Below are 27,245 nucleotides of genomic sequence, written 5' to 3' on the forward strand. Positions count from 1 at the left end.
AGATTAATTATAAAAAAAAATTTTTAAAGAAAATTCTACAAGAATTCAATTATTTAAATACTAACATAAATAATTTATTGAATAATTATATGTTTCTAAAAATTAAATTCTTATACAAAATCAACAAATTTTTAAATAATTGAATTCTTTTGACGGATTTTAATGAAATTTTTAAGATTAATTTACATTTTTCGAGAAATTTGATTAAAATTATATTAAAAATAATTGAAATACTGAGATGGATTTTATTATTTATGAAAATAATTGAATTTCTGTAATAATTTATAACTTTTCCAAAATTAATTTTTTGTTCGTGTATTTAACTAAAATTCTTCAATAAAATCATTATTTTTAATAATTTTTGAAAAAATTTCTTTGAGAATCTTCAAATTCATTTGCGTTTTGAAAATAATTGAATTTTGTTATGAATATTATTAAAATCCCTGAAAATAATAATTGAATCTTGTCAAAAAATTTTGCTACTTTGTTTTATAAGAATAATTGAAATGTTGAAAGTTTTCTTTAGATTTCTTGAAAATAATTGAAATTTTGCAATGAATTTTATCAAAATTTTTGTTTAATAATTGAATTCTTTTGAAAAATTTTATTAAAATAGTAGAATATTGAAAATCATTTCTTGAAAATAATTGAATTTTACCGTGAATATTATTAAAATTCCTGAAAATAATAATTGAATCTTGTCGAAAACGTTTGCTTTTTTTTTAAGGATCATTGAAAAGTTGACAAAAATTTTTTTTAGATTTTTTAAAAATAATTGAAATTTTGCTATGAATTTTATTAAAATTTTTTTTAAATAATTTAATTATTGGAAAGAATTTTATATAAAAAATGTCAAACAATTGACTTTTTTAAAAAGGATTTATCCAAATTCTATTTTTAATAATTAAATTCCTGTGAAATTTCCATTATTTTAGAAAATAATTGAATATTCGTGTAGAATTTTTTCGAAATTGTTTTTAAATAATTGAATTCTTTTGGGAAATTTTATTAAAATAATTGATATACAAATTATTGATGTAAGAAAAATTCTTGAAAATAATTTATATTTTAACAAATGAATTTTATTAAAATTTTTGAAAATAATTAAATTCTTGTGATAAATAATGATATTTATGAAAATAATTGACTATATAATTGAATAATAATTGAATGATTTTATTATTTATGAAAATAATATTAAATCCCTGAATGGAATTTTAAAATATATGAAAATAATTTATTTTCTGCGTAGAATTTAATGACTTAGAAAACATTTGATTTTTTCGAAAAAACTATGCAAATTCTATTTTAAATAATTGAAATCCTGTGAAATTTTTATTTTATTGGGAAATAATTGAAATTGTGTGTAGAATTTTATCAAATTTTTTGATTAATAATTGAATTCTTTTGAGAAATTTTATCAAAATAGAATATTGAAATTCATTGAATTAGGAAAAATTTTTGAAAATAATTGAATTTTGCCATGAAGATTATTGAAATCTCTGAAAATAATTGAATTTTGCTATTCATTTTTATAAGGATAACAATTGACGACAATTTTTTTTGTTGATTTTTTTGAAAATAATTGAATTTCTGCGAAGAATGTTATTAATTTTGAAAATAATTGAATTCTTGTGAAAAGAAAATAATTTTTTTCCGTTAAACAAGTTTTTGTAGTTGATGCGTAAACACACTTCCGGATTGGGGCGTTATTTTCGATATTAAAATTATGTCCCGGGACATAAAGTTTGTGTACATTATTTACGTCAGTTGACCAGGATACCAGTTTCTTGAGACGGGCCGTATAACTTTTCCCAAGGGAATGACCCCTGCAACCTTTCTTTTTTCGTTCTGTGTTTGTATAATGGAGCGTTTTGCACCGGTTAAACAATCGAAAAAAAAGGGGTTCCAAGTTCGAGTGAGAAAGATTTTGGTTTTGAGACAAAGACAAACAGGGTTGTCCGGTTATGGAAACGGGCCGTTGAACGATGACCAGAAAAGCATAACCGGGAACCATTAATCAAAATATTTCGGCTTCCAGTCATCTTTGACACTCCCTTGATTTCCTTACTTGTCAAACACTTAATCGTTTATCAAAAATATATCCTTTCCAGATGAACAACATTCCAAAGCAAATGGATAAAAAAATCAGAAAATTAAGGCCTTTTTCAGCCTTTAGGGGGTAATTGTTCGAAAAATTAGAAATAGAATTAAAAATATTAAATTCGTGAGACAAAAAAAATTCTCATAATACAGAACTACTGTGCAATCATTTATCAGTGGAAAAATGATTCAGCAGTATGCTATGCAGAAAAAAAATCACCTGCATAATATAGTAAACAATTATCCTGCGGTGAGTATTTATATTTTTTTTGTACAACAACATTTATAAAATTACACTTCCAAACACTTGGGTAAAGTAGAGCAATAAGTAGATGTTGATTTAAGAAAAAAATAAAGATTGAAGAATATATTAAAAAGAAGTGGTTTCTAATAAAAGGATAATTAATATACAACTTTCAATTAACGGTTTTAATTTGCGTTAGGAAAAAATAAAAAATTTTACTCGAAGCTTTATTATCGAGTCGCGAAATTGCACACAGCGTTATATGATGATGGTTATGATTAGCAGACGACCTAGAAGCATTCCGCATTGCTTAGATTAAACTAATGTTCGATATTTAAAAATATGCAAGCGCAGCAAACGATATATATACGATTCTGCATCGAGCGTTCATTGGCGTAATCATGCTGATTGGCGGCGATCATTTTATAACGGTGGACGGATTGATTTTGATGTCAACCGATGTCAAACGACTGGGAATTATTGTCAATTATTTGCCACAAGCGGACCTCGTGACGCTTTTACTGATTGGGGATTGGCCCAAATAGCAAATAAACAAACGATTTCTTCTTTTTTTCGCATCTCCCAGTTATTCTCTTAATTATCAGAAGTTAATGACAGTGAGATGATCTTTAAACCCTTGTTTTCAAAGAAAAGAAGAAAAAAAATCTTGATGTGATTTTTAAACGACATAAAACGTGGCGCCACCTAAAATTTGTTGCCTGTTATTTTAACACCAAATTCAGTGTTAAAATAACACTTTTTATTTTCAATAATGTTATCAAGTTATCGCAGATTTAAAAGTCTATAGAGAAAATAATAAGGAGAATACAAGAATGAAAATCAAGAGAAACAAGTAGAGAAATCAAGTTTCGACTAATTTTATGCAAATTCTGATTTAAATAATTAAATTCCTGAGAAATTTTTATCATTCATGAGAAAAATTGAATTCTTACGAAGATTTTTACAAAAAATTTTTTAAATAATTGAATTCCGTCTGGAAATTTTATGAAAATAGTAGATATTGAAATTCATTGAATTGCGAAAATTTTTTAAAAATAACTAAATTTTACAAAAAATTCTATTCAAATTTTTAAGAGTAATTGAATGCCTGTGAGACATTTTATTAAATTTTTTTTTGAAAATAATTGGATTCTTAAAAAGCATTTTATTATTTTTGAAAATAATTTAATTCTTGCGAACGATGAATTTATAAGAATTTTTTAAAATAATTGAATTTTTGTGAAGAATATTGTTATTTATGAAAATAATTGAATTTTGCAAAGAATTTTATTAAAATGCCTCAAAATAATTTTGTTATTTATCGACATAATTGAATTCTTTTGATTATGTTCGATTATGTTCGATTTGTGTAAATAATTTAATTCTTGGGAAGAATTTTATTCAAATTCTACAAGAATAATAATTGAATTATTTCAAAAAAAATTTAATTAATTTTATTAAAATGTTTAAAAAGAATTGAATTTCTGTGAAAAATTTTGTTATTTTTGAAAATAATTGAATTTTTCATAAGAATTTTATAAACATTGTTTTAAATAATTAATTTTTTCGAAATATAATAAATATTATAAAAATTTTATTTTAAATAATTGAATTCTTGTGGAAAATTATTTTTTTTGAAAATAATTGAATTTTTTCGATTAATTAATTTAAATAGTTTTAAAAATAATTGAAATTCTTCCATGAGTTTTATTATTTATAAAAATAATTGAATTCTTGCTTAGAATTTTATAAAAATTTTTTTTTAAAAATATAATTTCCATAAAAAATATTATTTATTAGTGAAAGTAATTGAATTATTGTGAAGAATTGTATAAAAATTTTGTTAAATAATTCATTTTTTCGAAATTTTTTTTAAAGATGCTATATTCTAAATTAATTCAATTCCTGTGAGAATTTTATTATTTATGAAAATAATTTAATTTTGGATGAATTTTATCAATTTATTTTTATATATCAATTTTTTTTAAATTTCTTTTGCGAAATTTTATAAAAATACTATAAATATTGAAAATAATTGAATTTCGAATACTTTTCGAAAATAATTTTGATTTCTAGTATTAGCGAATAAGTAGTGTAAATTCTAAAAAAAAACAGAAATAGTAGCTTTTAATAGCTGAAATCGAAAAAAAGTACCGAAATAGTAGCATAACGTAAAAAAAGTAGTAAATAGGTTTTAGTAGGTGAGTGCAAAGCGTGCGTATCAAGAGAAAAGAATGGGAAAAATTTTTTAAAGTGTCACCGCCATTGAGTATAGAGAAATATCAACTATTGCAAAAATTTCATAAGCACACGAACTGCCGTGTCACCGGGAAATTAATTGAATTTGTATATCAAACGCGCGGCACGCCCATAATGTCGCCTTGAAAGTTTTATCGCGTTCAGGTAAACAGTTGGGGCGTTCTTGAGTGCGTAATGTTCATAAATGATAATATTTATCGATGTCACGTGACCGATACAACTAACCGCCAATGGGCGGAGCATTTCAATTGTTAAGAGTGGGGGGTATCTAACAACAAAGTCCCAATAGTAGTCAATCAAGGTAATTATATCTATGGAAACGCTACCATTGGTCCAGGGAAATCAGGATATTCCTAGGATGTTCCAGGCATGAGCACCCCTATTTGGATATCCTAAAAATATCCTAATTTCCCCGGATGAATGGTTATTTCTAGTAATCATTAGGATGTGTCCATGGTCATTTCTGGAACATCCTATAGGATTGTTATTCTCCCAGTACATCCATAGGATATCCTAAATATTCGGATGCTATCAGGGTACACGTTTAAATTTTTAAAAAAGTTATAAATATCAAAAAAATTATCGAGAATGTCTCAGAAGTAATGAAACAGGTATTGGTGACTATTCTTTTTGTTCTGAAAATAAAGACTCTCAGGGCATCGTTGCCGCGTTCCAGGCAATTAGAGTTATACCATGAAGAGGAATTATCGCGTGATTAACCGTATTATTACGGCCTCGCTAATACCATGGACGCGCGAGTGGCTCACCCTAATAATTGTCAATATCGTTACCGCAAGCGCTGGTAATTGGAATGGTTGAGGGGGAGAGTTGGAGATGAACCTGTGGCAACTCGGGCGTTCAATTAAGAAACTGCAGTTCTTCCCCCACCCCGCGAAGTCTGCTTCTGTATATAATACAAGTGGAAATGAATTAGTTGTTTCTTCGCATATAGAAAGATAACTGAAAATCTAAAATCAATTTGGGTACTATAATCAAAAGTGACCATGCGGTTATAAAGAATGTCGACAAGAAAAATTAATTTCTTCAACTAAAATTAACAGAAAATCTTTCAATTTTTTTTTATTTTTGAACCATGAACCAATATCAACATATCATAAATAGGTCTATACTTTGCCGGTGTCACCGACCGCAAGAGCCTGCAATTACAACCATGTTTGCCAGGACAAGTAATTAGTCAAGAAGTTCATTAAGTTATCTGACATCGTGACCATTTCCTTCTAGAATCCACGCGAGTCTCATATTAGCCGGCCATTTTTACCAACGAAATATTATATACTTATTCCTAAAGACCACACAATTTTTGTTTCTAATATAATTACCAAATAATCAAGATAACGAAAAATTGTTTCCTTTATTAAAACGTTCGCTAATTTGCTCTATAGACTACTTTCCCTATTTTATTTTTAATATTAGTTTGATAAAAATAATTTAAAAAATTGTTGCTGTAAAGTGTTAGAAGTTTGCGGAAAAATAAGAATAGAAAAAAAATTGTATATGACTATTGGCTTTTGTGTTTATATATATACGTACGAGCCACCTGTGGTTTTTGCATATTATTTTCCGACTGAACAAACTAAGTGGATGGAGGAGCAAATTGTAAGGCACAAATGATAATAATGAATAAAGTAAATAGATGTTATTTGCTGGAGAAAGTTAAATACATTGGCGCTAGTTTAGAGAATATGTTATTCAGGTGTTGATCTTCTTCTTATAGAAGGAATATAAGAGTATAAGCTGTGTATATAAAAGAAGAGAAAAAGTGGATCATTGAAACGAAACATTGGATTTCGTTTTTAAGAAACGGATGTTGACGGATCATTAAAGAAGCTAGTATATAAAATTAAGAATATGATAATAATTCAAACTTAAAAGTATCAAATTGCAACAAATTGCTGCCAAAAATATGGATCAAAACAAAAATTGATCCGAATATTTGGCATTATTATGATATACTTTAGTATCAATTTGACACTTTCAATCCATATCCCTAAACTTATGGAGCAGGATAGGATAAACCTTTGTCGACCCCTCAGATTTTTATAAAAATTAAAAGTAGTATGATCTACTGTCTCTAAGGAAGCAATCCCAAGCATCTAAGGATCAATATGCCTCCTTCAATGCTATGCAATTTTTTCCTCAAGTTCAGTATATCTGAACTAGAAGAAATACTTTACGGATAAAGAACCCAAAATTGTACATTCGTGAAATTCATCTATAAAGATTGAAATTGTACGAAAAGCATGGAATTGTAATCACAAGAGGATAATTATAACAAACAAAAAATACACTTCCAGCAATCATATCATTGTGCATACGGTGAATGCAACAAGAACTAAAGGGAAGAAGAAACTTTTGATTTTGTTGTTCCACTAGTATATGTGTCTGTGTGTGCGCGCATATTTCGTTTGAGTTAACCTTAGCTCATTATAATAATCCTCGCGATAATAAACGTCATTAGAGAAGCCTCGGGTTCTACGCACTACAGCAGACAAGCGAGGTCTGGTGGTCTGTGGCCTGACTCTCGTTCCTAACCGCACTCTCAAATCTCTCTCACTCTGGGATGCTCGTTCTACCTGCATGAACATAAAACCCACACGAACTCTATCATGTGTGCGTTTATATATATAAAACAGTACAGGTGCTCAGGTAGCGTAAAACGTACAACACACGTATATATAGTAGACATGTAGTGTTGTGTGCCTCGTCCCCGGGTATATAGAAGGTACTCATGAATTTTAATGAGTTCGGTAGTCCTACGAGAGGACGACGAACGACGAGTACAGAAAAATAGTCAGGATTGCCACTACGAGGAATCGACGACGTGTACCGAGTTCGATGTTACAGGAACCCGAGAAGTCCTTCTTTCGGGGTCCTTGTCTCATATATATAAAAAATGTTTATACTTTTTGCTCATTAGGATAAAGTATATTAGAAAAATTCTTAGAAATATCTGTTTTAATCATTTTGACAAGTATAGAGTCCAATCTTTTATTTTTTACTTTTTGGAAATTATTTCTTTTTTAAAACACAACACCGAATAATCGAAATTAAAAGAATGGAGAAATTAATCGAATCAATAAGAAGTATTTTGCGAAATAATACAAATCGAGGGAATAATTCTTCATTTGAAGGAAAGGGGCAGTAGATTTCGATTAACCATGTCCATCCGTTGTCCTCCGTCCGCGGGAATTCTTCTTCGTTACCCTTGTTTCGACCCTTGTCAAGACACGATTAATAATTGAGTAGTGCACTTTCGTTTTATTTTTGACGAAAAATTTCCTGCCTCTTCAATTACAGACATTTGACGACAAATAAAAAATAGTCGCAATAACGTTCGCTTCAGCAAAATAATATTCGACAAAAATTAATCCTTAGAACTTGTCCTGAATTAAAAAACAGTAAATTTGGAGATTGAGGAATATTGAAGAATATATTGAAGAGTTTGGAATTGTTTTGAAGAATTTTAAAGAATTGTATAAAAATTGTATAAAGAAGTTTTTCCCTTTCTTTGGCTCCACTTCCTGGGCCTATTACAACGTTATTAGGCTCCTAACAGACGTGTAACTGGTCCGAGGGAACACCCCACTGGGTTATTAATGGTAGATTCTTTGTTTTTTGGCTATACGACACCATGGCCACGCGAAGGACGCGCTATCTCACGCTTCACTTTTTATTAATGTGGGCGCGTTGGGCATTAAGGTAGGTGTCGAGTCTATTCAAATGCGAATGAGTTTTGGCACGTAGTGACAAATTGGAAAACAGGTAAAAGGGATGAGAGGCTTTTTTTAAAAATTCGAGGGGTGCTATTCTAATCCTTTTCTATTCAACAAAAAAAACCCTTTGACTACCGGATATATGGACATTCTGAGTAGGTTGTCCGCCGGTTTCTAGAAATTATCCTTATCTCAATTTTTAAAAGTTTAGAGGCTGACATTGTAGGCTAACATGGAATAACTATAATTTTACCCTAGGCTGAGTATAACCTTAGGCTGACTCTTTAGCCTAACCCAAGGTGTTCTATACGCGAACCTTGTAAGCTATATAACCATAAACAAACCATAGGCTAACCCTAGAAAAAATCAAAAGCTAACCATAGGCTACAACCTGGGCTGAGTCTATAGGCTAACCATTGGTTGACCATAGGCTAACTATTACCCATAACCCTAGGATAACCTTATAGGCTAACCAAAGGTTAACCATATAGGCTATAACCAAGGCTGACCATAACATATGTTTTGCCTATAGGCCTATGGTCCTAACCTAGGACAAGTCTATAGGTCCTATTCACTAACCTATAACTATTCCTAATAGAATAATTTCCCTAGAAACTGTACGGAACCAGGAAACTGTAAGGATACTACGAAATATGGAACCATGTTCCCATTCTTAAAATACAAATCAACCTCTTAAGTTCCATATAGAAACTATTGCGAAATTGCATAAACGAGCAAATAATTTGCCATATACCTTATGCGAAATAAAAAAAATTCTGCATATGCTACGCTTTCCCTTTTAGATGCTTGATTACTTTGAAATGACGATTTACAACTTTTTAGATTTACAACCTCTCTCTTCTTGGATTATACTTTTATCGCGTATATATAGGCTCCAATTACCAGTGAAGATAATTAGCAATTTCTATCCTACTGAATGGAGTGTGAATTTGCTAATGCTTGATTCCTTAGAGGCAATCTCCGATTTCTATATATAATAATTCATTATATTACAACTCTAACTATCGGTTTTTATTTTTATTTAGCCGGTTTCTAAAAAATATTCCTATTTTAATTTTTAAAAGTCTAGAGACTTGATTTTTATTTCTCTAACAAGAATCTATAAGTCTGTGCGTCTATAAATCTGTAATTTTTAATTTTTATTTAAGAATTTTTAATTCAAATCTTTTAGGTAATGATCAAGGAATAATTATACTAGAATTTATGATCTATTTTTTTCTGATCCCGGAAATAGAAACTTATAACTTTCGCTGGCAAAGGCAGATTGTCTTAATTGTCTGGCGCGAATTTTTTTTTTCAGCCCCCTCGCGAGCAGTTTTATGTTCCCAGACTATTTCAGTAAATGTTATAATGACCTACTATTACGGCAATTCTGTAACGTCTACTTTTCTCAATCTTAAAGGAATTCGTTATGCATGCGAGATGCTTTTCTGTATATGCGAGCAACACTTACGAGTATTTATAATTTTTACTTGTCAACCACTGATTATTTTTCCTTTGAAAGCTTTTTAATGAATGTTTCAAATCTTTGGGCTTAAATTAAAATTTAGACCATTTGAGGTCTTAAAATCAGTTTTCTAATCAGAAATTTAATATTTGGACTAATGTAAACAATATTTTAGTCTTCAATTAAGATTCATCTAATTAAGCCTCATAAAAAAATGTCTGAAACCGTTTACATCTTTTAAAATCAAAATGATTGAAAAGTAACCTAATTTTAAACTTAAAACCAGGTTAAGCCAATTTTCAGGCTTATATGATTATAAGTTCAAATTTAATATTTAGTCAAAAATGATTCTAACCTAAATGCATAGTTTTAGTTGCGAATTCAAAGTATGACTTACTTTTTACAGAATGTTAAAACAATTTTATATTTCCGTGACACATGTATATTTTTCAGAAAAGAAGAAATAATATCTTATCGGGATAAAATTTCTCTTCGAAAAAAAACTCTAATCTTTCGTTGCAGATATATATGTATATGTTGTGTATGTGTACGTCAGCAGTTGTTTTGAAACAAAATTTTCCAATCACAATCAGATATTACTCAATCTCGACAGAAGAGAAAAATATTTTGCTCGAGGAATACGCGCACTAATTTCAATTTTAGAATTACGATAATATGGATAATGTTTCACGAGAGCAATTAGGAATTTGGATCTTCTTTGCTAGGGCAGTTTTATCCCTAGCTACGGGTGGAACTAAAATAGAAATTACTTCTTCATCTCTTTATAAAAAAAGACCGTTTTTCTAAAGAAGGCAAAATTGAGACAAAAAACGAATCAAAAATGTTGCGAAGCAACACTTTTCCTTCGTTTTTTGTCTCAATTTGAAAAACTTCCATGTTTAATTTTGAAAATAGAAAAACTATCTGAGAAGTTTGAAAACTCACCTTCGCAAGTGAATTGTCCATAATGTTTCCCGCTGCTTTTATCCCCGCAAACGACGCACTCAATATTTGATGATTTGTCAGTTTGGGAGCTACCCGATTGTGAGCTGTTGGCCTGGCTTCCGGGGGTTGTGCTTGGAGGCAGTGGATCCCTCGGAGTCAGGACGGAACCGGCGGGAACTAGGCACGTGATGTCTTCGGGGGTTGCGGATGGGGTCAGGTGAGTTGGCGGCATTGGCGGCGGTGGACCCACCTGGAGCGGACCACTGCCGCCGCCACCACCACCCAGAACAGCCCCGGGGTCCCGCGAGGCCCACGAGGGCGGCGGGGCCACCAGCGCCATCGAGGCGGTGGTGCCACGCGCCGGGAACCCCAGCTCCAACGTGGTAGAGAGCTCTGGGTGATGGGCTGCCGGCACCCGGCTAGGGAACAGGGTAGCCGTTGCGGCCGGGTAAACCACCCCGGCAGTCGCCAGGGCGTCCAAGCCTCCTGTCCCCCCTCGAACCACCCTGGCTGCTTACTTAAAACCCCCCACGAACTTTTCCTCCTTCAAAAATTAGTTCCTCTTAATTATTTCTTTAAATAATTCTTCGAATAATGCTTCGACTCAGTTCTTCTAGTCCCAAAACACTTATAACAACACTAAGTCCTTCTTTCTTCACTGGGAGCTAAACACCCCAGTAGGTCACAAATCCACTGAACCCAAAACCCAATCCACTGTCACCAAAAATCTATTTTTATTAACTCACTTAAAGAGTTAAGTTGCAATAAACACCTTTCTTAACGTTCTCCAAAATGGCGACACATCATCATTGTATTCCATTAGCGGTTAATTAGTGAAAGAATGTGAAAGGACTTTAAAATTACGACACTTGTTTTGATGATCCACTTAACACTTGGATTACGATTTCTTAACCTCACGATTTTTTTTAAGATTTGTTTTTATTTATTTATTTTTGTTGATAAATATAAATAAGAACGCGCGGTTAGGTCCGTCTCTGTCTCTGAGGAGAAAGGGAACAATCACCTCCACACGACTTATCCTGTGGCCGACCAGAGACCGACTGCCGACGGAGGCGACCCCTGACACCGACCTAACCCCCTCCATCGGCGACTCTCGCAGGTTTCTCGCGGTTCGTCGGTTGCCATAGTGACCGAGGGTGGGGTCGAGTCCCGGGCGCGCCCAAAGTCCCCTATCATTGGCTACGGAGCAGTCCTTCTTTCACCACCCGCGGTACCCACTTCGAACTTTCATGCCCTCTCTCCATCAAAAAATATTCCTCACTCTCTCTCTCTTTTTCACTCCTTTTTTCAATGCTCACTCACTTCCTCAACCTGCTGCTGATAATATTACTATTCCTTTTTATCAACCCAACATTCTCATTTTTAGTCCCGCCAAAAAATTTTTTTAGTGAGTTTTAAAATTTTTTTTAACCCTCTTTGACATTGGTTAATCGATTTCAAAAAGAAGATATATAAGATATAAATCTTGTAGAATCTGTGGGAAAAGTTTTAATGAATATGAAGTTGAAACTGACACCCAGGGGGACGCATGATTATTCCCCAAATGTCATTTTTCCGAAATGTCATTTTACCGAACTGCACTTTTGCGAATAGTCATTTTTGCGAAATGTCATTTTTACGAATAGTCATTTTTGCGAATTGTCATTTTTGCGAATCGCCATTCTTACGAATTGTCACTTTTGCGAATTGACATTTTTACGAATCGCCATTTTTACGAATTGTCACTTTTGCGAATCGATATTTTTACGAAATGTCATTTTTGCGAATAGCCATTTTTGCGAAAAGTAATTTTTGCGAATTGTCATTTTTGCGAAATTTCATTTTTGCGAAATTTCATTTTTGAGAAATTTCATTTTTGAGAAATGTCATTTATGCCAATTGTCACTTTTGCGAATCGCCAATTTTACGAATTGTCACTTTTCCGAAAAGTCATTTTTGCGAATTGTCATTTTTGCGAAAAATACAATAGTAAACATGTAGGTTTATATAGATTCACTATTGTATTTTTCGCAAAAATGACTTTTCAGAAAAGTGACAATTCGTAAAAATGGCGATTCGCAAAAGTGACAATTCACATAAATGACATTTCTCAAAAATGAAATTTCGCAAAAATGACAATTCGCAAAAAAGACAATTCGTAAAAATTACTTTTCGCAAAAATGGCTATTCGCAAAAATGACATTTCGTAAAAATGTCGATTCGAAAAAGTGACAATTCGTAAAAATGGCAATTCGTAAAAATGTCGATTCGCAAAAGTGACAATTCGTAAAAATGGCGATTCACAAAAATGACAATTCGCAAAAATGAAAATTCGTAAAAATGACTTTTCGCAAAAATTACTATTCGCAAAAATGGCTTTTCGCAAAAATGACTATTCGCAAAAGTGCAGTTCGGTAAAATGACATTTCGGAAAAATGACATTTGGGGAATAATCATGCGTACCACACCCAGGAAATTTTTAAAAATTTTGTATTATTTTTAAGCTAAAAATATTAAGCTAAAACGCACCAACAGCACCCAGGTAAATAAAAATTTACCCAGTTATAAAATTTTATGTTAATCTTAAACAAAAAAGTTAAGTTGAAACTGCGGTACCATAACAGAACCCAAGTAATTTTTAAAGTCTTATGTTGGTTTTAAATATAAAATTAAACTTAAACTGGCACCAACAGCACCCAGTTGATTTTTCAAAATTAAGTGGGTGCTAATGGCTGGGTGCGACTGTTTTAGCTTCAAAAGTATAAATATACTAGTTAACAGCATCTAGGTAATTCTTAAAAATTGTATGTTGATTTTAAATGAAAAAATAAAGCTGAAACTGACACTATCAACAGCACCCGCAGTTAATTCTTCAAAATTTTATTTTTGTGTTAAACAAAAAAATATTAAACCTTTAAACTGAAATAGGTGCTATTGCCTGGGTGACAATTATAACATTTGTGGAATAATCCGCAGTTATAATAGCAATTTTTAAAATTTTATATTGGTTTTAAATAAAGAAATGAAGATGAAACTATGGCATTAACAGCACCCAGTTGATTTTTCAAAACTTTATGTTGGTTTTAAACAAAATAAAGATTTAATTTTCAAAATTAAGTGGGTGACAATACCTGGGCGCCAGTTTTAGCTTCAGAAATAGAAATCAGTTAACAGCATCAAGATAATTTTTTAAAATTGTATCTGGCACCAACAGCACCCAGGTAATTTTTTAAAATTTTATGTTAGTTTTAAAGAAAAAAAATTATACTTTAAAATTTAAGTTTTAAAATTAAATGGGTGCTATTGCCTGCGGGTGACAATTACAACTTCAAAAGCAAAAACTGCAGTTAACAGCAATAAGGTAATTTTATTAAATTTTATATTGGTTTTAAATAAAAAATATGGCACCACCAACAGCACCCAGGTACATTTTTACCATTTTATATTGGTTTTAAATAAAAAATATGCAGCTGAAACTGGCACCAACAGCACCCAGTTGATTTTTTCAAAATTAAAGTGGGGTGCTGATGCCTGGGTGCCATTTTTAGCTTCAGAATTAGAAACTATATAGATAACAGCACCCAGGTAATTTTAAAAAAATTGTATATGTTGATTATAAACGAAAAAATAAAGCTGAAAAAGACACCAACAACACCCAGTTCTTTTTTTAAATTTTATGTTGATTTTAAACAAAGAAATAAAACTGGAAGTGGAATTATGTTGGGTTTAAACAAAAAAAATATTTTATCTTTAAAATTTAGGTTTTAAAATTAAATAGGTGCTATATTTCCTAGGTGTCAGTTTTATGTTCAAAAGTAGAAATCAGTTAGCAACACCCAGGTAAAGTTTTTTTTTTAAATTGTTTATTATTTATATATAAAAATGAAGCTAAAAGTGTCACCAACAGCATCCACAGGTAATTTTTCTAAATTTTATTTTTATCTTAAATAAAAAATTAATCTGAAACTGACACCAACAGCACCCAGGTAATTTTTTAAAAATTTTATGTTAAATAAATAATTTTCATAATTAAGTAAATGCTAATACCTATATGGATGCCACTTATTATTATAACTTCATTGAAAGAGTGCGAGTTGTAGTATAGGTTCCAAGACAGCAACCAAATGAAATATCCAGAAAAAAATGACACATATGCTTTCCTTATAAGTTTGTCTTTTGAACTTTGCTATACAGCTGTGAGGGTAGCGTTTTTTCTCCCCCCCCCCCCTCCTTTTTATAAAAGTGAAAGTGATTCAGATCAAGAAAAAAATTTAAAGGAAGGCATCTTCTTGTATGGCACGTGGCGCTCTTCCATTAACCTTTGATCTGACTCACAGAAATAACCCCCTCTATTCGATTCGAGAAAAAAAGATATCGAGCACAGCCGTTTGGTGTCAATAAATCGCCGTCTCGTTCCAACGGTTCAAGAAGAAGAAGCAGAAGAAGCAGAAGAAAAAAAAAACTGCACATGGATATAATTTGTCCAATTCTCCATCATGAATGGGAATTCAAATATATAAATCGAAGAATGAGCCGTTAGAACCCATATATATAGGAGAGAACCCATATGTAGAAGAGGGTATATATAACAGATTTTTTCGAGAAGAATTTCTAAGGTTAGAGTTGTTGGCCGGGGGTGGTAAGGTGGAAAAGGGAATATAAGAGGTTAGCCTTGGGAGGGCGGTTGGCCAATGGGGAAGTCGAGTCAAGTGGGGTGCGAAAAATGGGCCGGGCTGACTTCCTTCCACCCCTGTGGAAGACTTAAGGGCGCGGGTGAGGGTAAGGGTGAAGGAGTAGGGGCACCGGAGGGCTTCCAAGGCGACCCGGACACCGAGCCAGGGTCAGTCAGGTCGCAGCCCTGCTCCCCTACACCCTTGTCTGTCATGCTCTTTGCTCTCTACGACGAGCTTCACGAATACTGTACACCTACAGTTTTTCCGCAGAGGTCCAATATTTTTTTCCCTCTCCCTTATATTATTTCCTATCGCAGTTTTTCCCCCCATAGTTTTTCAATCCCTTGCTATTGAGCCGTGTCCGTTTCCGCCTTCAGTGGACAATTTACACATATTGCAATATTGTTTGATTTCTGTAAGTTTGTTTTTGTGTTTTCAACTTTTTTTGTTTTGGTTTGAGTTACTATATTTTTTAAAATGGATTGGGTTCTTGGCAATGGTTCGTAAAATTACTATATGATTGAAGTTTTTGTTAAAAGGACCCGGCAGGAAATGTGTTATAGTTTTTGGTCTCAGTCTATTTTTTTTTATAAATTTTGAATTTTAAGTTTGTATTCAGTCTGAAGAAACCCCATTAAATTCAAAAACTTATAGGTTCCACAAAGTTGTATAACTGTGGACTGCGGTAATTTTTTTAAATTGATTTTTTTGACCATTTCTTATGTTTTAAAAACTAAAAGTACTTTACTATAGCTATAAGTACTGTAAGTACTTTCTTCTTGAAATTCGAATTACTTATTGAGAGTGGATTAATATCACTGAAAATATATTTCTTTCAGTTAGTTTTCAAAAAAAAAGAAAATATCTCCCATTTATTTCGAGAGATTGAAAGAGTAAAATATTTCTCGTAAAAAAGACATATTTTTTTTTATCTTCAACTCTCTGAAGCTGCACAAGTAATAGAATCTACCGTCTGCTCTCGGACTTTTGAACCGAAGTCAATAATGCGGCCTTTGACTGAACCGCGCGCTCTAAAAGTCAGTGTTGACGTCGAGGGTCAGATTTAGGTTGCTCGCAGAGTTGAACACAATTCAGCCAAGTTACAATTTCTTCACTCAATATAGATCACGGTGTCTAATGATGTGACGAGGAATTTTCTACACGTAACATCGATAATGTCAATTCGATGTCATCAGTCGACAAGCAAACTCTTTAAAGTCAATCGCAAATAATTTATAAACTGTTTGAAATATACTTCAGGCTCTACGTTTATCTAAATGTCAAAAAAATCCAATTTTTTTGGAAAAAATTTAAATATTAAAAAAAAAATACGAAATGTTTTGAAATTTCCTGAAATATATATCGAGATTTTAACCCAATTAATAATATTCCAGAATATTTTACAAATCCGTCCCAAAAAGTCTGTTGACGCAATCGACACTATACTTTTTGTGAATATTCCCCACAAGTTATGGGGAAAAATTTCCCTAATAAATTGTTGAATATTCCCTAAAATTTTTGGGAAAACATTTTTCCTAAAAATTTTAAGGGAAAATTTTTGTGAATATTCTCCAAATTTTTGGTAAAAATTTTTTTCAAAAATTTCCTAAATATTCCCCAAACTCTTCGAAAAAATTTTTTTCAATTATTTGTTGAAATTTCCTCAAAATTTTTGGGAAAGTATGTCCCAATAAAAATATTCCTAATAATTTGGGAATTTCTCCTTTTTTTGTTAATTTTACAATTAATAATAAATTTTTCCAAGATTTAAAAAAGTATAACTGTACTGAATATAGAGATTCTTTTTATTCCAGAAAATATTTTTATTACAAAACTGTATTACAAAATATTTTTTCACAAACCATAATAAACAATATTGTAAAGAACAATATAATAAAATAACATAAATATTATATTAGATTAATTATAACTCACAATTATAATTAAATGTAATTCCGAGAAATGAACAATCGTCAAAATAACTATAATAATACACACAAGTCGATTAATTAATTAGAAAATTCACTATTATGTTGTTCACTATTGTTTACTATATTTATAAAATATAACTTTTTACATATATTTATTTTGAATTAAATTTCAAACTAAATAAACCTATTATAATAAAAAAACCGGTATTTGAAAAGTCATAGTCCCTATACGTTTGTCTAAATTTCAAAATAATCTAATTTTTTTCGGAAAAATCCAAATATTTATCAGAATTATTTATCAGAATTATTTATTTTATCATTCTTTATCCAACAAAAAAAAATTCAGAAAAATGCGTTAAGATTTACTCGAATAATTCGATTTTATCGATAAGCAGTCGGTATATTTTGAGAACATTTATTCGCGGTTTTTACTTTCTACTTGGCGGCGATTCTCTACCGTGAATGATAATAATAATAATAATAATAATAATAATAATAATAATAATAATAATAATAATAATAATAATAATAATAATAATAATAATTATAATCATGATTATAGTTATAAATCAAAAAATTGTTCAAAATAAGTAAATTTTTCAAAAAGTTAATTTAAAAAATATTTTTTTTTTAAAAGTTTTTTTAGTCAAATTGAAAAAAATCTTGTTAACATAAAATTAGATGTTGAAGGGCGGATGTCCCGTGGTAAGTTTTTTGTGGTGTAGGGTAACCATGACGGAAAAGTCTATATAGACGCGCGAGGGTGTGTATATGTGGTTTCACTGGGGTGGTCGACTTTCGAGGGGTATAGCCGAGATTTAGTGTGTACAGTTTGAGGGTGGAATTGCGTAAAAATGTGTTCAATGTTGAAGGGCTGTATGCCGAACAATGCCTTCATTCAATGCACTCTAGATATGATTACCGGAAACCATCCCATAATTACTTTTTGTACTTGAAAAACGCTCGCTCACTTCATATCCCGCGCGCGATTTTTCGTATATAATGATATGACCTCCTTTTACGTAGTATATATGAATATGTATTTATAAATCTTTTTATAAATATGTATTTAATAAGTCTTTATATAAATATGTGTTTATAAATCTTTTTATAAATATGTGTTTATAAGTCCTTTTTATAAATATATATTTATAAATCTTTTTATAAATACCCTTTTTATAAAATTTGTTCTACCTTTCAATGACAGGAATTTTGTGTTACGCTCTAAATATTACGCTTATTTCTTTAAGGGGTTTTCATTTTCATCTTTACAATGTCAATAAACTATGTCTTAATCTGGTATAATTTTCTGTCAAATCGTGTATATTTTTTTGAAGACTTTTTTCCGGTACTTTCAATTTTTTTCTGCCTTTTACTTTCTACGGAGGAGTTCATTAAATAAAAGTGAGTCTTTCTTTCTGTATTTCCTTCATTTTGTTACGAATAATTAGCCTCCCAAGTGTCTTTATTTTCGGTTTAGAAATTTTTTTAAATGTTTAGATTAACCCTTTCGTTAATATAGGTTTTTTTCATTCAAATTTTATGAGACTTAATACCTAGGGGTTTTAAGGACCTCTGATTACGAATCTAATGCCAGATTTTCAAAATTCAAGATGGTGGATCCAATATGGCGGACCAAAATTTTTAAATTTGATAGATTTTTATGAAACTTATGGTACCTAGAGGTTTTCGAGGTCGCTGATTACGAATATGATGTTAGATTTTCAAAATTCAAGATGGTGGATCCAATATGGCGGACCGAAAATTTTTAATTTGATAGATTTTTATGCACTTGGCACCTGGGGGCTTTCGGAGTCGCTGATTACGAATCTGATGCCGGTTTTTAAAAATTAAAAATGGCGGATCCAATATGTTTGACCGACGAATTTTAAATTTGATAGACTATTTTATAAAACTTGATACCAAAGGGTTTACCGGGCTCGCTGATTACGAATCTGATGCTAGATTTTGAAAATTCAAAATGGTGAATACGCAATATGGAGGACCGAAAATTTTTAATTTGATAGATTTTTCTAAAATTTTATACCAAAGGGTTTTTGGGGTCGCTGATTACGAATCTGATGCCAGATTTGCAATATTTAAAACGGCGCAAATCATATTCTTATTCACATATTTAAATTTAAAAAAAATCAGAATTAAACAAGAAAAACAATTTTAATAAAACCAAAAATACATGGTGTCATAATGTTATTTTGCCATAATTTATTATTACCTCAACTATTTATTATTAATAATTGTTAATAACTGTTTCATATCTCGACTCCTTTTGTCATAAACGGAAGTTTATTAACTTAAATGAAAAAGTAACTGAAGCAAATGGAAAGGGTAAGATGAAAGAAGAGCCCAGTATTGTTGGTGAAGTTGGAGGAGGAGGAGTGGGGGAAGAGCCTATATTATGAGTGTGTTCATATTTCCTGTGTTGCCTCTTTCCTTCCCTTATCAGCTTTCTCCCCAGAGCCCTTTTGTTCGCACTCTTTCGACTGTTAATGCTGCGAAATTAACTCCGCGAGAGCGAGTTTAAGAACTCTCGCTATATGTATACGACCGTATACCCCGCACACAGTTCTTGGGGTGAGCGCCGCTCATTGTCCCGGCTAGATATTATTTTAACATTATCAGTCTTAATTAATTTATTTATGAACCTCACTGCAGAATATTGCGATGAATTAACTCCTCGAGGTTCATCCTAGTCGTTCATCTATTTTTACAATTCAATTGTTTAATAGGTATATATGTGACGCATCACGCACAGTGGTGAAAGGGACCTAGCGCGATAAAAACATTAGGCCCAGTCTTTAGTGTTAACCTGTGTTATTAAATCAAAAATAAATCGAACTTTAAAATTTTCGTTCCTTATACAAAAGGTATAATAATACAAAAGTGTATTATTACCTCCGCATTACGTTCAACGAACTTTTTAGGTCAAAGTTCGCACGCCTTTATTATAAATATGATCCTCTCGGTATATATATACATTTTCCCGAATAAATAGGTGAATTGGAGGACGGAAATCCTTTATCTTTTTTTCCGGGATTGAGCAATAAATCAGTGAATCTTCCGACAAGCGAACCCCTCAGGAAAGGCCCATTGGATTTGCATAGGGGAGACTGACCCTTGGTCTTCTTGACCGGTCAGTAGTCAAGCTCTCCGTGGCTCACCTGCCCTGCGATTAGCCGGGGTCAAGATTGCCACCAAGAGAACAGAGAGAAGGGGGGGAACCCCCTTTTTTTATATTCTTATATATACGAGTTTACCGATAAATTAATGGTTTTCAGGGTTGTCCTTTCCAAATGGCTCTCACGCAAAAATTCAAATCATGACCCAATGGTGAGTTCTTATACTATATGAAATTATTTATGGTCAACCGTTTTAAAGTCTTGTGTGTACCTCTATGTGTGTGTTCTAAACAATGTTTCTGTGACGTCAGTCATTGTTCGAAGAATTTTTTTCTTTTTGGTTTGCCATAAGAATTGAATTTTTTCGTAGTGAACTAATTAATGATCTATATTGTTTATTTTAAAATATTCAAACGAATTTGTAATTTTAAGGGTAAGGGTACTAAGAAAGTGGTATGGATTTTAAGCCTAATGAGATTCCTTGGGAAACGTCTTAGAGCTATATTTGGAAATTCTTAAGGGGCATTTTTTTGGTAGTTCGTTACTGTATAACGGACTTTTAAAATTTTTTTTAAATTTAAAATTCAAATCGTAGTGGCTCTATACTTTTGCAATTTCACCAGGGTTGAGATTTTGGTGTTCAAAATTTTGATCGGAATCCTGTAGTAACATTTTTTGCAGAAATGCAATTATTTTTAAAAATTTTAATAAAATTCTTGTCAAAATTTCAATTATTTTCCAAAAATTTCCTCAATTCAATGATGTTTAATATCTATACTATTTTAATAAAATTTTCCCAAAGAATTCAATTAAAAAAAATTAATATAATTCTACTCGAATATTTACTTATTTTCATAAATAATAAAAATTTCATAAAAATTCAATTATTTACAAATTTTTTATGTTTCTTCATGATAATTCCATTACTTTCATAAATAATCAAATTTTTTACAGAGATTTTATAACTTCACTTCACGTTCAGTTTACTTCCTATTTATTAAATTTAATACTTCTCTTCAAAATTTTAAGAAAATTTGAAGTGTAAATATAAAGTTAAATTCAACAGAAATAAAGTGAAAATGAAGTGAAAGTGAAGTGGGAGCGAATTGAGAGTAAAGTGAGAATAAGGTGAAAGTGAAGTGAGAGTGAAGTGGAAGTGGAAGTAAAGTGAAATTACAGATGCGATCCCCTGTACAATGTTCTTAACAAATTTATCTTCAATTTCCAGAAAAAGTGGAATTGAACAGAAATTAATTTTCATCATTACAAAAAGGAAACAAATTTTCTAGGACTTTTAGCGTCACACATAAAATGTTAACAATAATGTAATATGCCATTTTACCAAACAGTAAAGAATAGCGAGAATATATACACATACATATACTCTCACCTGCAAATGGCATCTGGAATATATGATGTATCGAATTTCTATTTGAAAATTTCACGAAAGTTTGAATCATTATTGTTCCTCAATATTGTAAAATGAGTTTATTTACACACGAGAAATTTTTATACGAAAGAGATTGATGGAATATTACGCTTTTGCGTCTTATATGTATATAAACGGTCCGACGATATTTGATATAAGACCATTAGCGGTCATTTTCTCTCCCTTTTTTTCTCTCAAATAATCCCTCGTGCCCTTTTACTTTCCGGTCCGTTCTTATGTCCATTTCGCGAACACTCGCCGCAGTTTAAAATCCAAAATCATTAATGATCCCCCTTTGTCCGCCTCAGCAAAGAAAAAAAAAGAAGAAAACGTTCCTTATTTTCTGCTTTACTAAATAATATTCCGAAAAATCATTAATCTTCATTTTGCTATTTATACGATCTACATTTTTTCCCTGCAAACAACTTAATATATTTTCAAACGGAAATAAATATAGATTAAAAAAATTTGTTTTTGATTTCTTTTTGGGAAATGTTACATTTTTTGTAACTTCTATAATGTTCTTTAAAAGAATTTTAAAATACTCTTGATTTTTGTTTAACGAAAGGGTCAAATTTAAAGTTTTTTCGAAAAAAAATTCCTGCATTTGAAAGAGAAGAAAGAAGCTTTGAAAAAGTTCAAAATTTTTTAAATCTTTAGCTCCTAGAATATATATAAATTATTTAAAACAACGTAGTATAACATAATTTATTCTTTCTTCTTGTAATCGCACTGACAACCTTGACAGCTATCAAAAAATAAAGTAGTAAAAAAATCTAGTGATAAGAAATAATAGTTTGCAGGTGTACAAATTTTATATTTTCCGATAATTAAAAAATGCGTTTTTTGAAATGTATATTAGGATATATTACCAACATTACTGGGACAAAAGTCAACATTATTTGAAAAAAAATTCAACATGAAACTTTCGATTTCTACTCTTTTATTGATTTTATCGATCTTAATCAATAATTCACAATCAAATTCCTACAATTTTCCGCCCTACAGTTACAAAACAAGAGAAGCGGCCGAAAGTATATGTTTTTCTCTTTTATACAAAAATCTGCATAAAATTTAAAAAAAAATTAAAAATAATACATAATTAATTTAAATATAATTCTAAATTAATGATTTCAGTTCACTGCGTTTATCCGCATAGTATAATTAAAAAACATCCCATTTTTAAAACTAAAAAGACAGTTCTTGTTTATATTTGTAAAGGAGGCGATCTGGATTCTTATTACAAAATAAAAGATGAAGCAAAGGGTACGTATCGATAATATAAAAAGTTTAATAATTAAATGCAGATATATTTTAAAATTAAATTTCTTTGTTTTTTCTAATTTACAGAAAGTTGTGTCTCCAAATATGATCATCTTTATTATTGCAAGTATGATAAAGAGTCTTATCAGAATTCTCTCGAGAGTCTCAATTTACCGGATTAAATTCTAAAATAAATGAAATAAAAGAAAATATTTACTGTTAACATTTTAAATGTTCTAAATACTGTAAAATATTTTAAAATAAATTTTCAAAACTTATAAAGTTATGGAGTTGATTTTTTAATTCGTCGAATAAAAAACCCCTATTTTTAATTATTTATATATTTAAATAATACTTATATATATATATATTTCAATTATTTATATAAAAAATCCTTTTTTTTAATTATTCGAAACAATATAAGTGGTAAGTATATAAAAATTCAAAAATATTTCTTTCTATCACTTAAAACCTTGACAGTTATCAAGAGAGAGAAATAAAAATATATCGAATACTAAAAATGAAAGATTGCAACTTGGTTTTTTAATTTAGAAAAATTTTATGTCTATTGATAAGGAAAAAATTTTTTAACAATTTTTTTTATATCTTTCCGATTTCACTTTCGCATCTATTTTCATTTAAAGAAATTTTTGCATTTACCAGACAATTGAAAAACTGAAGAATTTCAACATGAAACTTGTGATTTTTACTCTTTTATTAATTTTAAGTGTAATTATTAAAAATTTTGAATCAGTTTCTGCAAATAAGGTGCATTTTGGAAAGGAATACGTTAATAGAACAGACGCTGAAAGTAATTTTTGTTTCTTCATATAATATAATATTAAGATTATAATAAATATATATAATATTAATATAAGATTATTTTTAAATAATAATAAAATATTTTTAAATTATATTAAAAATAAAGGAAAAAAATTTATTTAATTATTTTAGAGGAGTGCGTTGAGGATGATGTACGATTAAAAAAATTAATGTTGTTCTTTAGAATTAACATTAGAGTTAAAGTTTATGTTTGTAAAGGGGATGAACTGAAATCTTTCTTTAAAGGAATTGATGAAGCAAAGGGTTAGTAAAGAATTTAGAAAAAATTTTATAGTTTTAAATTATAATTAGAAGTATACGTAAATATCAAATTTCATTATTCTTCTTTTCCGCTCTTTATAGAAAATTGTGTCACCAAAGCTGATGATCATTATTATTGCAAGTTTGAGAAGGATCCACATTACAATTCTCCGTACGCTTATTAAATGATTTTAATAATCTTTTTTTTTGCAAAAATGTAAAAATAAAAATTCAATATTTAATTAAAAAAATGCTACTTATTGTAAAATGCTGTTTTACAATAAATTTCTCTAAATTTTGAAACTATAACAACTTAATCATTATTCCTTTTTCAAAAGAACTTATTCCTTATCTTTATAGATCCACACTGAGAGAGAATATATATTAAATTTTATAAAAGTATTTTACAAATTGGGGAAAAAGTGCGACAAAGCGAAATTTTGATATAGAAAATACTAAACTTTAAAAAAATTTTGTCGCACTTTTTCCCCAATTTGTAAAATATTTTACAAAATTTAATATATTCTCTCTCCGTGCAGTTTTAACGACGATAAAATAATATATTAATAATAATAACAAATGTTTTTAATAAAGAATATCCCCTTCATTTAAAGGTGAATCAAATATTAAATAATTAAAAAAGTTATAAAATTTAAATTCAATTTTATTCAAAAAAAAGTTTGAAAGCTTAAATATTTATTTTCGTTTGAAAAATAGTGAATTGTTTGTGCGGTAAAAGCAGATCGTAAATATTAAAGTGAGGATTATTTTAGAAATAATTTACTATTTAAGATTTTTGCTTTTAATTCTTTAACAAATGTTATAAGGAATTAAATGAACAAAATCTTAAAATATGACCGAAATCACAAAAATTAAAATAAGTATTTTATTGCTGTGGCAACCCTGAATTTTCTACATATAAGTTTCTCTCTTTTGTTTCGAATATTATAATTTTTATTTTAGATATTATAATATCTATAAAATACCAAACAAAAGAAAGAGTTTTGAGAAAAAAATTAATATTCGTTTTTCGTATTAGAACGTCATCAGTTCATAATGAAGCTGTATTATATTAAATGGCAAGAATATAAATCATCAAGTTGGCAAAAGGGAAAAAAAATTGTTTAAGAAAATGATCGACTACGATTGACATATGAGCCGTGTAATTGCAGCAATTAATATTAGTCGAGTTATCTAATTAGATGCAACCATGTGAACCGTCTCGGGGATCGATGCAGATTGAATATTCCCTCTCGCACATATATAAGCCATGTCTCATAAATTTCCACGTTTCTATTGTTAACTAAAATATGTCGAGGTTTTAATAGCTTATTTTCTTGAGGACCCGATGTTGAAGATTTGCTTCGTCGGACGCAAATTGCGTATATATATACATATATATATAATATCGACATCATGATGATACTATATACACGAACCATTCGAACAATGGAATACCAACGAGATAACCTGATACGCACCTTCAAAAACAACAATGAACAATACACTTTATTTGAAAAATTTTTTTCAAGTCCAACACTCAACAACAACCTCCCTTTATTGTTTCTAAATATGATATTATTTCTGTACTTAAAGGAATTTTGTTCTATTCGTAAAACATTACTATACTGCTTTTAAACAATTTTAGTTTAAAAAATAAAAATGGATTATAATGAAAATTTTTCAAAAAGAAGTAATTCTTCATTCATCACGGAGTAAGGAATGCCAATTTTGTATGCAAATTACGAGTAAATTCGCATTGCTTCTTTCGCTTTCTGTCAGGAAACTAAAACTCCGGCGCCGGACGACGTTAACGATCCATATCAATATGAATAGAATTTATTACCTTGAAGCTCCGTTCGCTCTTTTATCCAATCAGTCAAGTTCAATTTTTTCCTTGTTCATACGTACCTTTAGTATTGAAAAATGGCGAAAAACTCGCTTTGGAATTTAAAATTTTTTGATTTTAAATCGTTGGGTAAACGAAGCGTCTTTGATGAAGAGTGGGGGAATAGACGCTTCCCCCACTCTTCACTTTTCGTCGATTTAAAATCATTGAGAGTCTTTAGTGAAGAGTGGGGGAATAGACGCTTCCCCCACTCTTCACTTTTCGGCGATTTAAAATCGTTGAGCGTCTTTAGTGATGAATGGAGGAATAGACGTTCAACGATTTTAAATCGTAGAAAAGTGGACTTCTATTAAAAAGTAAGAATTTCACATTTGAAATAATTTCCTCCTTCCTATAGTTTCTTCATAACAAAACTAATGAAGCGAGAGAAGAAATTTTTTCATCGTAAAATTGGTGATTCTCGATTGAACCTGCCTATACGCTTATGACACTTGAAACATCCTCGCGGTGATAAAGTGCAATCTGTCCGCCCTGTGCGATCGTGATTATGATTGAGAATGATTGGATGAAACGAGAAGTAGTGAATCTCCGAGAGATGAATAGTTATATGCATCGCAGAGAAAGTAGCAATAGTCTTGGCGATGATCCCCCATCTATGTGCATCATTAGTTCCGTTGACACCCCTCTCTCTCTCTCCACTATTAATTAACGATGCATCAGCTCCTGGCCGTCGCTTTTGCGCCATTAAAAAAAAAAGAGACACTCTCATCAACTAGTCTTTCTTAAGTCCGTTAGAATGAACGTCCTTTCGCGGAAATCACGAGACGCGCCTTTATGGACTCTCGAACTCGTTTCTAAATGAGGTTTTGCTCGCAAGTCTTTTATCGAGCTGTAGATTGATTTCATTAGCAGGCCTCATTGAATTCAACTTCACACTACATCGTGATGCTAAAGCTTCATTATGCACATTAAACATTATTATCGCGCGAGAAGATCGGCCTAATTTGAAATTAATAACATTCTATAGTCTTCTTTATTTTTTAAATTGTTAAAATTTAAAATTCTGCCTTTTGAAAAAATGTATACATGCGAACATTTTTGTAACTTTGAAGCTAGTATAGCAAAAG

At 30.5% G+C, this 27,245-nt stretch overlaps 3 protein-coding genes across 5 annotated transcripts in view; 2 read left to right on the top strand and 1 right to left on the bottom strand.

The window, feature by feature from the left end:
- LOC122500546 (steroid receptor seven-up, isoforms B/C) overlaps positions 1-27,245 on the bottom strand; it is a 171,647-nt gene that overhangs the window by 96,270 nt on the left and 48,132 nt on the right. The window contains exon 1 of one of the 3 annotated variants that reach the window (XM_043609515.1): positions 10,754-11,834. The exons of 1 other annotated variant lie outside the window; for it this stretch is intronic. In XM_043609515.1, the coding sequence (XP_043465450.1) occupies positions 10,754-11,093 (340 nt within the window). In that variant the 5' untranslated portion in view covers positions 11,094-11,834. Of the gene's footprint in view, positions 1-10,753; positions 11,835-27,245 lie in introns of those variants that run through there. One more of the 3 variants, XM_043609516.1, reaches the window with a different exon arrangement.
- Positions 22,787-23,472, top strand: LOC122500547. Its single transcript, XM_043609518.1, has 3 exons — positions 22,787-22,957; positions 23,061-23,189; positions 23,274-23,472. The coding sequence occupies exons 1-3, from the start codon at positions 22,843-22,845 to the stop codon at positions 23,366-23,368; spliced, it is 339 nt and encodes a 112-aa protein (XP_043465453.1). The 5' UTR covers positions 22,787-22,842; the 3' UTR covers positions 23,369-23,472.
- On the top strand, positions 23,797-24,572 carry LOC122500548. Its single transcript, XM_043609519.1, has 3 exons — positions 23,797-23,997; positions 24,141-24,272; positions 24,372-24,572. The coding sequence occupies exons 1-3, from the start codon at positions 23,877-23,879 to the stop codon at positions 24,452-24,454; spliced, it is 336 nt and encodes a 111-aa protein (XP_043465454.1). The 5' UTR covers positions 23,797-23,876; the 3' UTR covers positions 24,455-24,572.

This window comes from Leptopilina heterotoma, unplaced genomic scaffold (genome assembly GCF_015476425.1).
Source record: "Leptopilina heterotoma isolate Lh14 unplaced genomic scaffold, ASM1547642v1 Lhet_188, whole genome shotgun sequence".
NCBI classification, from domain to species: Eukaryota; Metazoa; Arthropoda; class Insecta; order Hymenoptera; family Figitidae; genus Leptopilina; species Leptopilina heterotoma.